Source organism: Gracilinanus agilis, chromosome 1, assembly GCF_016433145.1.
Source record: "Gracilinanus agilis isolate LMUSP501 chromosome 1, AgileGrace, whole genome shotgun sequence".
Taxonomy (NCBI): domain Eukaryota; kingdom Metazoa; phylum Chordata; class Mammalia; order Didelphimorphia; family Didelphidae; genus Gracilinanus; species Gracilinanus agilis.
The window spans coordinates 141944881-141958207 of NC_058130.1; the positions used below are offsets into that span (position 1 = coordinate 141944881).

Consider the following 13327-nt stretch of genomic DNA (forward strand, 5'->3'; position numbering starts at 1 on the left):
GGGGGCAGATAACAAGGGGGGAGACCAAGGACCTATTGCCACGTGGCGGCTCCAGAGCCTCAGGACCAGGTGCGGCCTAGAAAGATAAGGCACAGCTTAGGGGAACTGGTTGGGCCTGGGGCCAGGCTCTTGGACTAGCGAGGGCCGGGCAGGGGGGCAGCCGGACGTTTGGGACAATCTCTCCCAGCCAGCCCTATCGGCCAGGCTCTAAATAGCCTCGAACCCCAGGAAAGAGGCAGGCAGGGTCCCTTAGCTGGGTGGGGAAGGACCCTCCGTCCTAGCCCCCACTCGGGGTCCTCGAGCTCCGGCCCGACTCTCAGAGGCAGGCAGACCATGTCTAGGGTCCTTCCCAGGTTCGGGTCCTGTGAAGCTCTCGGGCCAGGGAGGACCGTGCAGGGGCGCCCCCCAAGAGACACGTCTGAGCCAAGAGACAGAAAACGCTGACGTTTAATGGGAAGAGTGGAGAACACAGACAGGGGGCCGGGCGGGGCGGGGGCCGGGAGGAGGAGTGTGACGGGCTGGAGGCGAGGGGCAGGGACACAAGGCAATTCTGATGAGCTTTGGTTACAGACACAAGCCCCCGGCGGTGGCAGGGATGGCTGAAGGCTTATACTGTTCCCCGCCTGTTCCACTCCACTCTCTCCCCGCCTGTCCCTGGAAGCCTCCTCCAGGAATATGGCTGCTGGACCCTGAGTGGGGAGGACCAGGGTGAGGGGACCACAAGAGACGGGGCTTATATAACTGGGGCAGACACGAAGGGGTCTTGTGACGGGCTGAGGGGAAGAGCGGTGGAACTGCCCCTTCCTACTGAGCTCCGATGGCTGGGAGGGGACGGCATGGAGGAAGAGCAGGCCAGGTGCTTTGGAATCCCTATTGGGGTAGGGGAATTGTGCTAGGTCCCCGGAAAGGTGACCTCCAAGGAGAAGGAAGGGCTTGGGCATGGGGGAGAGCCGGGGGGAGGAAATGGAAGCCAGCCCCTTCCTGGGCTGAGGGTGATGCTGGGGGGGGGGGGGCCAGAGGAAGGCCCCAAGATGAGAGGGGAAAGGAAGAGGGACCCGCACCTAGTGCTCCAACCGTGGGCTCTCAGCCCCCTGGCGAGGTCTCTGACAGCCTGGCCGGGGGGTGTCCTGGCCCAAGGGTGACCTTAGACCCCAGTGGAGGCTGAGGCAGGTGCAGGTGGGGCAGGGGGTAGAGGGCAGGTTGGGGGTGGGGGTCAGTCCTTCCAGTCTTTCTTTATGTTGAGGTCCCATTCCCAGGACAGATGGTCTGTTTTGTCATCATCCGTGAAGAAAGACTTGATGTGGTACGTGCCTCGAACGAGCAGACCCTTGGGGGCTTCCTCCATGGGCGTCAGAAACTCATACTCCTCTGTCCTTGGCCCATAACTCCCCACCATGTACATGGCCTTGTCCACTGTGGGGAAAAGGAAGTCAGGAGTTGTCCGTGGAGGCCGCCCTGCTCCCTGCCTCAGACTCAGGGCTCCCAGGAGGCAGGGATCACCCCCCACCCCTTTCAGTCCAAGTGCCCCCCAAGGAGAGGGGCTCCCTCCTGATAATGGTGAGCTCCTGAGGCCAGGGACCATACTTTCTCCCTCCAGAGTCCAGTAGAGGGCAATTCTACTAAGGAAAGTGAGGATGGGGGTGATGGATGCCTGGATGCCCGAATCCCGAGATCCTCCCCAACCCCAATTCCTGTGTCTCAGCCTCACCTCGTAGCCCTTTACGGTAGGTGACGTGCAGATACTTCAAGCCACAGACAATCTCCTTGTTGACCTGCAGGCCAGTGAGAGAGTGGACTGAGTCAAAGAAAAAGGGTCTTGGCTCTGTGTATGTGAAGCTGGGATTGGACTCAAGTTAGGGTTTCTCACTAGGGGGCACAGGCAGGAGTCCAGCTCAAGCCACTTGGGGAGTCTAAGACCAAAGGAGGTAGGTGTCTGGGCATTCCCCAGACTGACAACATGCCTGGAAACCAAGGACCGTCCTGTCCCCGTCCAAGATTGGGCTTAAGAGGAAAAGACTCAGAGAAATGATGAATCCTTTCTGGAGTACGGAGGGGAAGTTCTAGGGGGTACACCCATTACAAGCAATCTCCAGGGCTGAGATCTAAGTTGGGTCTTGCCTTAAAGAAAATCTTCACTTTGTAGTCCACACCTTCCTTCAACACAAACACCTGGTTCTTGAGGGATTCCAGGTCCCCTGTATAGGCAAGAGAGACAGGACTGGGAGTCAGGTTGCCCCTTCCTGGGAACCCCTTAGGGTTTTCCCCTTCCTGGCAGGTCAGACAGGGGGTTTCCATAGCGACAGGACTGGGATGAGAGACCCTCCCTGCCCCGGCATGATAGGTGGGATGGGGAGAAAAAGAGGGAGTTCGGAGTTGCTCTGTGGGTCTCAATTTTCTAGACACAATGGAAACTTTCTGGAAGATAAAACACGGATCTCTTTTCCTCCTAGCTCTCTCCTTACCAACACCCAGACAGAAAATGTGAGGAAAAGATCACCTGTCAGGTCCATGGTGATGGGTCCAGGTGCCTGGTCACACACCAGAGTCAGTCGTGTCACCTGCACATTGGGAAGGCTGGGATCTGGGATACAGAGAGAGCGAGGGAGTTAGGAACAGGGAATTCTATGTGAGGCAAGAGTCCTGTCACCAGTCTTCTTGCTGTTCCTGAACTATTCTTCTAATTCAGAATACCCTCGTCCCTCCCCCTCTGGTCATTCACATCTTCAGGGCCCAGCTGAGGTCTCCCCATTCCAGGAAACCTTCCTTGGTTCTCCTAATTCTCAGTCACTCTCCCTCTTCCAGACCCCTTCAGCTCCCTCTGTTTTGTGCTCTAGCTATCTTTCTCTATAAAACTGGAAGTTCCCTGGAAGACTTGTGCCCAACACAAAAGAAGAGGGTGTCCATTGTGAACTTGGGAGGGCGACGAAGAGTGAGTCATGTAACTTGATTTTTATTTTTGAGGTGAGAAAAATCCTGTTTGAACAAGTGGTCCTTTTAATTTTCCCTGGACAGCAGAAGGGAGCGAGCTACCTAATTATTGTCCTAAGAAGGGCAAAGCACCATACCCAGCCATGCCTTCAAGAGGATTCTGGGAATTAAAAAAAAACAACACAAAAAACAGACCACTTGTTTAGATGCAGTAAATCTAAGTAGGTGAATTCCAAAATTGGCTTTTCAAGGGAGGCTACCATTCTTACTGGGGACCATGAGGTAGCCCAATAGGCCAAGCCTTCAATAATGATAGCTGGACCTAGAAAAACTAAACTAGACATAATATCAAGGGAAGTTTGGGACTAGGAAGATTTCTTTTATCCGCATGTCTAAATGCCTTTCTTTTAATTCATTTCCATTCAAATCAGCAAATATTTGTTAAGTATCTACTGTGTGCCAAGAACAGCATGGGGGGCATGGAGGGGTGAAGATAAAAATGAACCCTCAAGAAACTTATTCTACTGGAGTTTCTATTACTTAGATGTATTATTTCAGAATTTATGTTTTCTTCTCCCTGTCAATATTTTTAGTCTAGATCCGAGGTCAAACGCTCCACCCAGTAGCATTACAGCCCTTAAGCGTGGAACCAGATTAAAATGCCATTGAGAAATATTTAATAAAAATCCAACAGAACAGAGATATTAATATGGGGCTTTCTAAGTTGAGGGGGATATAATCTGTGTCTTTCTCATAAGAAGTGTTTCACTTCAGTATGTTCAAGAACCTAGATAGAAGTTAGATCACCCCCTCTTCTCTAAAAACAGAACCCTCAGCCTGCCCACTTCATATTTCAAAGGCCTTGAGGGGTGGAGTAGTTGTTAACTCATTTATCTTTTAAAGATTTATATAGAGTTTATTATATATATATATTGACCTAGACTAGAAGTCTGGGATATGTAAACTCTCTCCAGCAAGGCAAAGCTATAATTTTGAGTCTTAGTCCAGGGATCCATCACCTTTATTCGAACCCCAGACTGCCTTGTGGACCCCTTCTCAGAATCATGTTTTTTCGGTTTTTTTATTTGTAGCTTTTACTGTTAGATTCAAACTAATTTTACTGTTAGATTCAAAATAAAATTTTTAAAATTGTTTTTTGTGAATTGGTATGAGCTAGCTCAAATACTCCCCAGAGTATAGGCATTAATAGGTCATCAAGTTGAGAACATAAAATAAAATAAATAGAATGACAAAGAAAATCAATTCTATTGAAATACAAATGTCTTTTTTTGCCATCCATGTTCATAGACCCCTAAAATCTATCTGCTTCCCTCTTAGACAGCAGCCTAATGTCCTGAGAAGGAAGAAGACAAACATTTATTAAGGGCTACTGTGTGCCAGCTAGGGCAGTGCAGTAGATAGAGTACCAGGCTGGGAGTCAAGAAGACTCATCTTCCTAAGTTCAAATCTGGCATGAGACACTTAATAGCTGTGTGACTCTGGCTAAGTCACTTAACCCTGCTGGTCTCAGTTTTCTCATCTGTCAAGGGAGCTGGAGAAAGAAACAGCATCTTTGTCAAAAAAAAAACCCAAATGGGGTCAAGTTGAGTTAGACCCAATTGAAAAATGACTGACAGACTCTAAATGATCACTCCATTGCAAATATTAATAATATGGAAATAGGTTTTGAGATACATGTAAAACCTGGTGGAATTGCTTGTTGGCTATGGGGGGGGGAGGAGAGGAGAGAAAGAACATGAATCATGTAACCACGGCAAAATATTCTAAAATAAATAAATTTAAAGGAAAAAGAAAAGTGACTGAACAATAATAACATGTGCCTGGCACCCTACAAATATTATGATTCTTACAACAAGGTGCTTTTATTATCCCTATTTTACAACTGAGGAAAATGAGGCACATAGAGATTAGGAAACTCATCCAGGGTCACATGAATTTAGTGTCTCAGGCTGTATTTGAATCCAGGTCTTCCTGAGCACAGGTCTAGCATTCTAGCATTCTATCCACTGCTGGGAGACCAGGTGACTGGCTTGTGGCATGCAGGCAGTGTATGCCAGAAGCAAAATCTGAATCCGTGCCTTCCGAATTCCAAAGCCAACCCTCTCCCCACTCTGCCACAATGCTTTTCTTCATCCTTGTTAATGAAGCCCAGGAAAATGCCTCCTAGTCTGGAAGATGCTGGAACAGGAAGGAGGGAAAGGGAGATGCTTGAAACAGGCATCCCCAAAGGATGCCAAATCACCTGGGTGGCGGGCAAGTCACTTAGGTTTGAATGGGATGGATATGAGTGATCTCAGAACTCCAGGAGTTTGGGAAAGAGAAGGGATAAGTCAGGAGCTATGGGTCAGTGGTCAAGGAAGTTTGTGGGTGAGAGCCCTGAGTCCGATCACAAAGACTAGCTCAGTACAACAAACATGGAGTAGGTGCCTTCTGTGTGCAAGGGAACCTGGACTGGCTCCAGGGCCCAGGAAAACTCCCATGAGATGGTGAGGGACTAAGGTCCAGTGCAGGACGGCCCAATCAGTGACTAGGGGCCAAGTGGACTGAAAGCATCCCAAGTCTTCACTTTCCCCTGCCTGTGAGTCAGTCAGTCAGTCAATCAGTAAATAAACATTTATTAAGCGCCTGCTCGGTGCCAGGCATTGGACTGAGCTATGAGGAGATAAAAAGAGGAAGACATCCTTGCCCTCAAGGAGTTCTCAATCTAATACTTCTTCAGAGAGGCATCTTTTCTCTGTTCTCATTTTGTCCGGACACAACCTGGCCCCTGGATACTAGAGAGACAGATTCTTCTCCATCACCACCGCCTCCCCCATAGACAGGACCTCGTAAGGATCTAGCTATGTGCTTGGTCCGGGGAGCAGAGCCCTGCCTGCATGGGAGAGGCAGCTCAGCAGAGGCGGGACAGAGCTCAGGGGTTGGGGGAAAGAGTTCACAGAAGGGGACCCCCAAAACCCTGGGGACCATCCAGCCCAACCTGTACCTGAACAGGAACCCCTTCAACGAATGCCCCACTAAGTGGTCATCCAGACTTTGTTGGTAGACGTCTACCAATGGAGAACTCACTACTTCACCAAACACCTTATTCTATTTTGGAAGAGTTCTAATGGTTGGGAATTGTTTTCCTTATACACAACTGTGATCCCCTTTCTGTCGTTTCTCCCATTGCCCTCAGCTCTGTCTTCCAGGGCCAGAGAATCGGTCTGATCTCTTTCTTCCATGGGTATTTATAAAAACAATAGCTAGCAAGGTTGCTAGGTGGTTCAGTGGATAGAGAGCCCAGACCTGGAGACAGGACAACCTGGGTTCAAATCTGGCTTCAGATACATCCCAGCTGTGTGACCCTGGGCAAGCCACTTCACCCCAGTTGCCTAGCCCTTACCTCTCTTCTGCCTTAGAACTGATACTTAGGATAGATTGAAAGATGGAAGGTAAGGGTTTTTTAAATAAATATTTGGTCCTCATCACCCTGGAAAGTAGGTGTTATTATTTTCTCCATTTTACATTTGAGGAAACTGAGGCAGACAGAAGTTAAGAGATTTGCCCAAGGTCACACAGATAGGGTCTGAGGCTGGATTTGAACTCAGGTCTTCTTGCCATGAGCTCCAACGCAGTGCCATTTTGCTTCCTCTAATTCCTTCCATAAACTATCTCTTCTTTAAGCTAAATAATCTCTCCTTCTGACCACCACCACAAGCCCCCAAGGAGTCCGAGGCAAGTTAAGGAGCTGCCAGATCCTAATATCAGGGTCTCATTACCCGCCTCTGGCTTGAGTAGTATCTGACCATGGGAACAGAGGTGCCTGTTCCTTTGAGGTATTTGTGTATGGAGCAGAGAATACAGAGCGAGTACACTGGGCACTTCCTGCGTAGCCTCAGAGAAATCACTCCCTGGGTGCCTCTGTCTCCTTAGTTATAAAATGGTTATTAAAACCAGACGTTGCTCAAGATTCTTCCAGCTTCTAATTCCTAGGATTCTATATGTATGTTGGGGGACAGGGAATGGGAGATGGGAAGAAGACGGGCCACAGGAAAGCCCTTCTATATGTAGGGAGAGGGCAGGGGAAGAGGAATGGGAAAGACCTAGAAGTTGCACCTTTTGGTTACTGGGCCAGAAGAGGTTTCCAAGTGCCCCATCTCCAAAATCTACCCAGCTATCTGATTTTCCATCCTCAGTCTGTTGTGGACTCTGCTTGTCTGTTATCTGGTGTTCTAGACCTCTTTGTCCTCCTCCCCTTGCCATCTTTGGTGTCCCTGTGTTTATGGTCCCTCAAGCTATTGTGCCCACCTCAATCTCAGGACCCTGAGACTCTGGTCTCTCAGGCTGTTGTGCCCAGCTCAGCCCCAGTGCCCCGACCCTCTGGTTCCTCAGGATGTTGTGCCCAGCTCAGCCCCAGTGCCTCAACCTTCTGGTTCCTCAGGATGTTGTGTCCACCTTAGCCCCAGTGCCTCAACCTTCTGGTCCCTCAGGCTGTTGTGCCCAGCTCAGCCCCAGTGCCTCAACCCTCTGGTCCCTCAGGCTGTTGTGCCCAGCTCAGCCCCAGTGCCCCGACCCTCTGGTCCCTCAGGCTGTTGTGCCCAGCTCAGCCCCAGTGCCTCGACCCTCTGGTCCCTCAGGATGTCGTGCCCAGCTCAGCCCCAGTGCCCCGACCCTCTGGTTCCTCAGGATGTTGTGCCCAGCTCAGCCCCAGTGCCCCGACCCTCTGGTTCCTCAGGATGTTGTGCCCAGCTCAGCCCCAGTGCCTCAACCTTCTGGTCCCTCAGGCTGTTGTGCCCAGCTCAGCCCCAGTGCCTCAACCTTCTGGTCCCTCAGGCTATTGTGTCCACCTTAGCCCCAGTGCCCTGACCCTCATCCCTCAGGCTGGTAGGCCCACCCCAGCTCCAGCCTCCTACCCACAGCCTCAGGAATGGGCCCCAACAGGGCCTGCTTGTACTTGGTTAGACTCTCATCATCTTGGTCCAGCTGCTGGATCTCCTGCAGAGTCTTCTTCTCTGGGGCCTTGTAGTTCAAATCTACCTCATCCAGGTCCTCTTCATGGACAGCCCGGATGCCTTCCTTGTCCGCCATGAAATCTATTTGGGGGAGGAAGAGGAACCTTGTCAGGCAGGGAGGAGAGACCCTGGGATGGGATCATCAGTTCATGGCATTCAAAAGCTCCTGCAACTTCCACCTCTTCTATCAACCTAATCATCCCACAAGCATTTATTAAACACCTACTATATGCCAGGTTCTGTGACAGGTGCTGGAGACACAAAACTGAACCTGAAATAGTCCTTGCCCTCAAAGAGTTTACATTCTATCAAGGGGACAACACACACATATGTAGGAATAGGAATAATAGTACATTTATATAGTACTTTAAAGTTTGCAAAATACTTTATATGTGAGCTACTTTTAAAAAATTTTATAATTTTTTTTACCAATTACATGTAATAATAAATTTCCACACAAGTTTTCCTAAGTTATATAATCGAACTTATCTCCCTTCTTTCCTCCCTTCCTCCTCCCAGTGCTGGCAGGTGATTTGATCTGGGTTATATATGTATTACAAAATGTTTCCATATTGTTCATTTTTGTAAGTGAGTAATTTTATAAAACTAAAACCTCAAAATATAAACCCACATAAACAAGTGAAAAATCATAGGCTTTCATCTGCATTCTGACTCCAACAGTTCTTTCTCTGGAGGTGTATAGCATTCTTTGTCCTAAATCCCTCAGGATTATCCTGGATCATTGTATTGCCAATAATAGCTAAGGTTTTCACTGTTGATCATTCCACAATATTGCTGTTAACTGTATACAATGTTTTCCTGGTTCTGCTTATTTCACTCTGCATCAGTTCATGAAGGTCTTCTGAAATCATCTTGTTTATCAATCCTGATAGCACAATAGTATTCCATCACCATCACATGCCATAATTTGTTCAGCCATTCCCCCAATCGAGACATCCTTTTAGTTTCCAATTCTTTGCAGGCACAAAAAGAACAGCTATAAATACTTTTGTACAAGTAAGTCTTTTCCATTTTTTTGTTAAATCCCTTTGGAATACAGACCTAATAATGGTATCACTGGATCAAAGGGTATGCAGTGTTTTATAGCCCTTTGGCCATAGTTCCAAATTGCCCTCCAGAATGGTTAGATCAGTTCACAACGCCACTAGCATTGCATTAGTGTCCCACATCCCCTCCAATATTTATTATTTTCCTTTACTGTTATAATGGTCAGTCTACTAGGTGGTACCTCAGTGTTGTTTTAATTTGCATTGCTCTAACCAAGAGGAATTTAAAATATTTTTTCATGTGATTATTGATAACTTTGATTTCTTCACCTGAAAACTGCTTATTTATATTCTTTGACCTTTTGACAACTGGGGAATGACTTGTATTCTTATAAATTTTATTTAGTTCTTTACATATTTGAGAAATTAGATCTTTGCCAAAGAAATTTGTAATAAAATTTCCCCCCCCAGTTTGTTGTTTCCCTTCTAATCTTGGTTGCTTTGGTTTTGTTTGTACAAAACCCTTTTTAATTTAATATAATCAACATTGTTTATTTTATATCTTGTCTTGTTCTTTATCTCTTGTTTGGTCATAAATTCTTCCTTTCTCTATCAATCTGACAGGTAAACTATTCTATGTTCCCCTAATTTATTTTATGTCTAAATCATATACCCACTTTGACTTTATCTTGGTATGGAGTATGAGATGTTGATCTATACCTAATTTTTGCCATACTGTTTTCCAATTTTCCTAGCAGTTTTTGTCAAATAGTGAGTTCTTTTCCCAAAGTTGGGGTCTTCGGGTTTATCAAACACTAGACTGCTGAGGTCATTTACCCCTATTCTATTCCACTGATCCACCCATTAGCTCCTTTGATCCTTAAAATACTATGAGGTAGGTACTATTATTATCCCCATTTTATAGACAGGGAAACTGAGGCTGAGATGTTAAGTGACTTGTTCTGTGTCATAGAAATAAGGAAATATTTGAGAGAACACTTGAACCCAGGTGTTTTTTTACTCTAATGTAGAACATTCTATTCACTGCCTATTGGCACGTATGTTCATGAATAAATATATATGTTGTATATATACATGCTTACACACAAAATTCAGGTATCCCTTCCATATTGTGACTTTCCCCATTGCACTTTTGATATATTGCAGGTCAACATAACAAAATAAAAGGGAATTTTGCAGAAGCCACGGACTACATGCAAAGACCAGTAGATGACACACACAAAAATTTAGAAACTCAGAAATGCATAAATTCTATGTATAATATATAATATCAATATATTTTATCCCTTAATGCCACAAATATACATAATTTCTTTTTTTAAAGTTAAAGTTTGCAAAAGGGATGCAAAAGCCAAAAATTCTAATGCAGATTTTCCAGACCATAAAGGGGTGCCACAACCCCTAACCCATGCAATATGAAGAGAGATCTATAAAAGAGGTCGCCTGTACAGAAGGCACTTGCAATGGGGGGTGGAGGGGTGGAGGGGAGGACGGAAAGTTTTCTTATAGAAAGTGGTACCTAAAGTGAGTCCCAGGGAGAATCAATGAGGTGGAAAGAGGGGGGCAAATGGACAAGATGTACCCAATCATATCTTCCTCTGATCTCTGACAGCCATCTTCCTCTCTGACTTGACATTCTCTGAATTCTTTTGCTCCCCTCATTCTAGCCTTCTCTCAGCCCTTCACCACTAACACACAGTTTGCCTCTTCCAGAAGGTCTTCCCAGGCTACACCAGCTGACACTAAGCTCCAATCTTTCTCTAAATTCCTATAAAGGGATCTTTTTTTAACCCTTCTGGAAGTTCTCCTGGGTAGCTAGGTGGCACAGTGGATAGAGCGTCAGGCCTGAAATCAGGTCATGTTCTTGAGTTCAAATCTGGGCACAGCCCCTTCTAGCTGTGTGATCCTGGGCAAGTCACTTAACCCTGTTTTACTTTAGTTTCCTCATCTGCAAAAAGAACTGGAGAAGGAAATGGCAAACCACTTCTGTACCTTTGCCAAGAAAACCCCAACTTGGGTCAGGAAGAATCAGATACACTGAGAAGAGCAATAACAAATCATCCTAAATGAATTGTGAAATCAGGATTTGTGCTGTGATGGAGAGCGCCTGAACTAGGAAGTCAGGAGGCTTGGCCAGGTGACTTTGAGCAACTCCTAGTCCTTGAGCCTTAGCAGGATTCTTATCTATAAAATGAAGAGATTGGATTAGGTGATAGCCAATGTCCCTCCCAGTTCTAACATTCTTCCAGGTCCAATGCAATCCGGTTTGACAGCATTTACTACTTGTGAACTCCATGCAGAACATGGAGCTAGGTAATGAAGCTATGAAAACAAAAGGAAAGCCAGCACTTGGCCTCAAGCATCTGGGGGTGGTGGTGAATACATCATGTAAAAAACGAAAGCATAGACAGAATATATATCTTTTTAAGACTGGGTCTCTTCATCTTGCCAGGACATGGGCTCAATCTCACTACTAACTGGCAGAGGAATGTTGACTTGTTCCATTTCTGACCTAGACCAGTTCAACCTTCCTTTGGAGCCCGACTCCCCTTTCCCAGAGCTCATTAAATTGATGAATTTTTGTTGTTAAGTCATTTTTTCAATAGTGTTTGACTCTTCCTGACCCCAGTTGAGGGTTGGTTCCTTTCATTTTACAGATGAGGAAACTGAGGCCAACAGGGTTAAGTGACTTTCCTAGGATCACACAGCTAAGCTAGTATGTGTCTGAGGTCATATTTGAACTGAAGAAAACAGTCTTCCTGACTCTGGGTCTGGCACTCTATCCACAGTACCACCTCACCGTTCTATTGATGATCTTAATATGGACTAACAATCCGTACAAATCAATCTAGCTCAGAACTCCTGAGCTCAAGAGATCCTTCCTGGTAGCTAAGATTATAGCAGGAACTAATATGTCTGGTCATACATGATAATTTGAGGAAGAGGGATTGAGGACTAGGTTTTGATTGATTTTTGATTGATTTGATTGATTTGATTGAGGACCATCATTCTTTGTTCTAAAGTTCCTCCCCGCTGTGACATTTCATGTTGTCTGTGACTGCATTCATTCAGCCAGAATTCACCCAATTCCTCCTATTGCCAGGTATCCCCAAAGCACTGGGCTGGGCATACTTTTAGGTCCTCAAAGAGACTCCCCTTCATCATCCCACAGATGCAGCTGCCCTGATAGAAGGAGGGCAGAAACGACTACCAAGGTCTAGTCTCCTGTGATATCACTTATCAAAATAAATTCCAGGCTCTAAGTCCTTCCCTTCAGAAATTCATAGACCTAAAGCTGGAAGGAACCTCAGAGGGTCATCTAATCCAACTTTCATTTTACAAATTAAAATACAGAAGCTCAAGGAGATTAAATGACTTGCCAGAGGTCATGCAATGAGCATCAGAGGCAGAATTTGAACCCAAGTCCTACAGTTCTAAAATCACTGCCATTTCCGTTGGTCCTTTCTAAGAAGGGGAAGGGGAAGAAAATGCTTACCCATAGAGTCATGATAAATACTTGGCATGGTAAGGTCAAAAACTAAAAGGTCTATAAATTGAAGGAAAATATTCATTTTCAAACAGCTAAGTGGTACAAGGTATAGAGTGCTACACTTGCAAAGTGGAAGAACGGAGTTCAAATCCTACCTCAGATATTAACTGTGTAACTCTAGATAAATCACTTAACTGCTGTCAACTTCGATACACTCTGAGATTATCTCGAAATTATTCTGTAAGTGTTAATAAATGCTTGTTGACTTGATTGCAAAATGGGGATAGTAATAGCACCTACCTCACAGGGGTGTTGTGAGGATCAAATGAGATAATATATGGAAAGAGCTTTGCAAAAATTAAAGGACTATATTAATACTAGCTATTTTTATTATAAGCTTTAATCACTGTTCTGAAAAAAGAGCAAGTGATTATTTTGATGGTTTGGGAGGAAGAATTTCTACTTGGGGTGATTCTCCAACCACCTTTCCCTCAATCTCTAGTCTGCATATCCCTTCCCCAATAACTCCCACCTTCAGCCTAGTTTGGCATCTGGTCCAGACTCTTGAGCCTCAGAAATGGAATAAAGGGAGTAGCTATGTGGCTCAGTGGATGGAGAGCCAGGCCTGGAGAGAGGAAGTCCTGGGTTCAAATCTATCCTGAGCCACTTCTTAGCTGCATGAATCTGAGCAAGTCAATTAACCCCAGTTGCTTAGCCCTTACTATTCTTCTGCCTTGGTACTAATACTTAGTATTGATACTTAGACATATAATAAGGGAGGGAAGGAGGAAGGGAGAAGAAAGAGAGAAAGAGAGAAAGAAAGAAAGAAAGAAAGAAAGAAAAAGAAAGAAAGAAAGAAAGAAAGAAAG

General features: G+C 45.7%; 1 protein-coding gene across 2 annotated transcripts in view; it reads right to left on the bottom strand.

The window, feature by feature from the left end:
* Window positions 1-429: 429 nt before the first annotated feature.
* ARHGDIG (Rho GDP dissociation inhibitor gamma) overlaps window positions 430-13327 on the bottom strand; it is a 30787-nt gene continuing 17889 nt past the window's right edge. For both annotated transcript variants that reach the window (XM_044657146.1, XM_044657145.1), the window contains exons 2-6: window positions 7842-8021; window positions 2498-2581; window positions 2119-2195; window positions 1709-1772; window positions 430-1413 (exon numbers count right to left, since the gene is read on the bottom strand). In XM_044657146.1, the coding sequence (XP_044513081.1) occupies window positions 1214-1413; window positions 1709-1772; window positions 2119-2195; window positions 2498-2581; window positions 7842-8016 (600 nt within the window). In that variant the 5' untranslated portion in view covers window positions 8017-8021 and the 3' untranslated portion in view covers window positions 430-1213. The remainder of the gene's footprint in view (window positions 1414-1708; window positions 1773-2118; window positions 2196-2497; window positions 2582-7841; window positions 8022-13327) is intronic.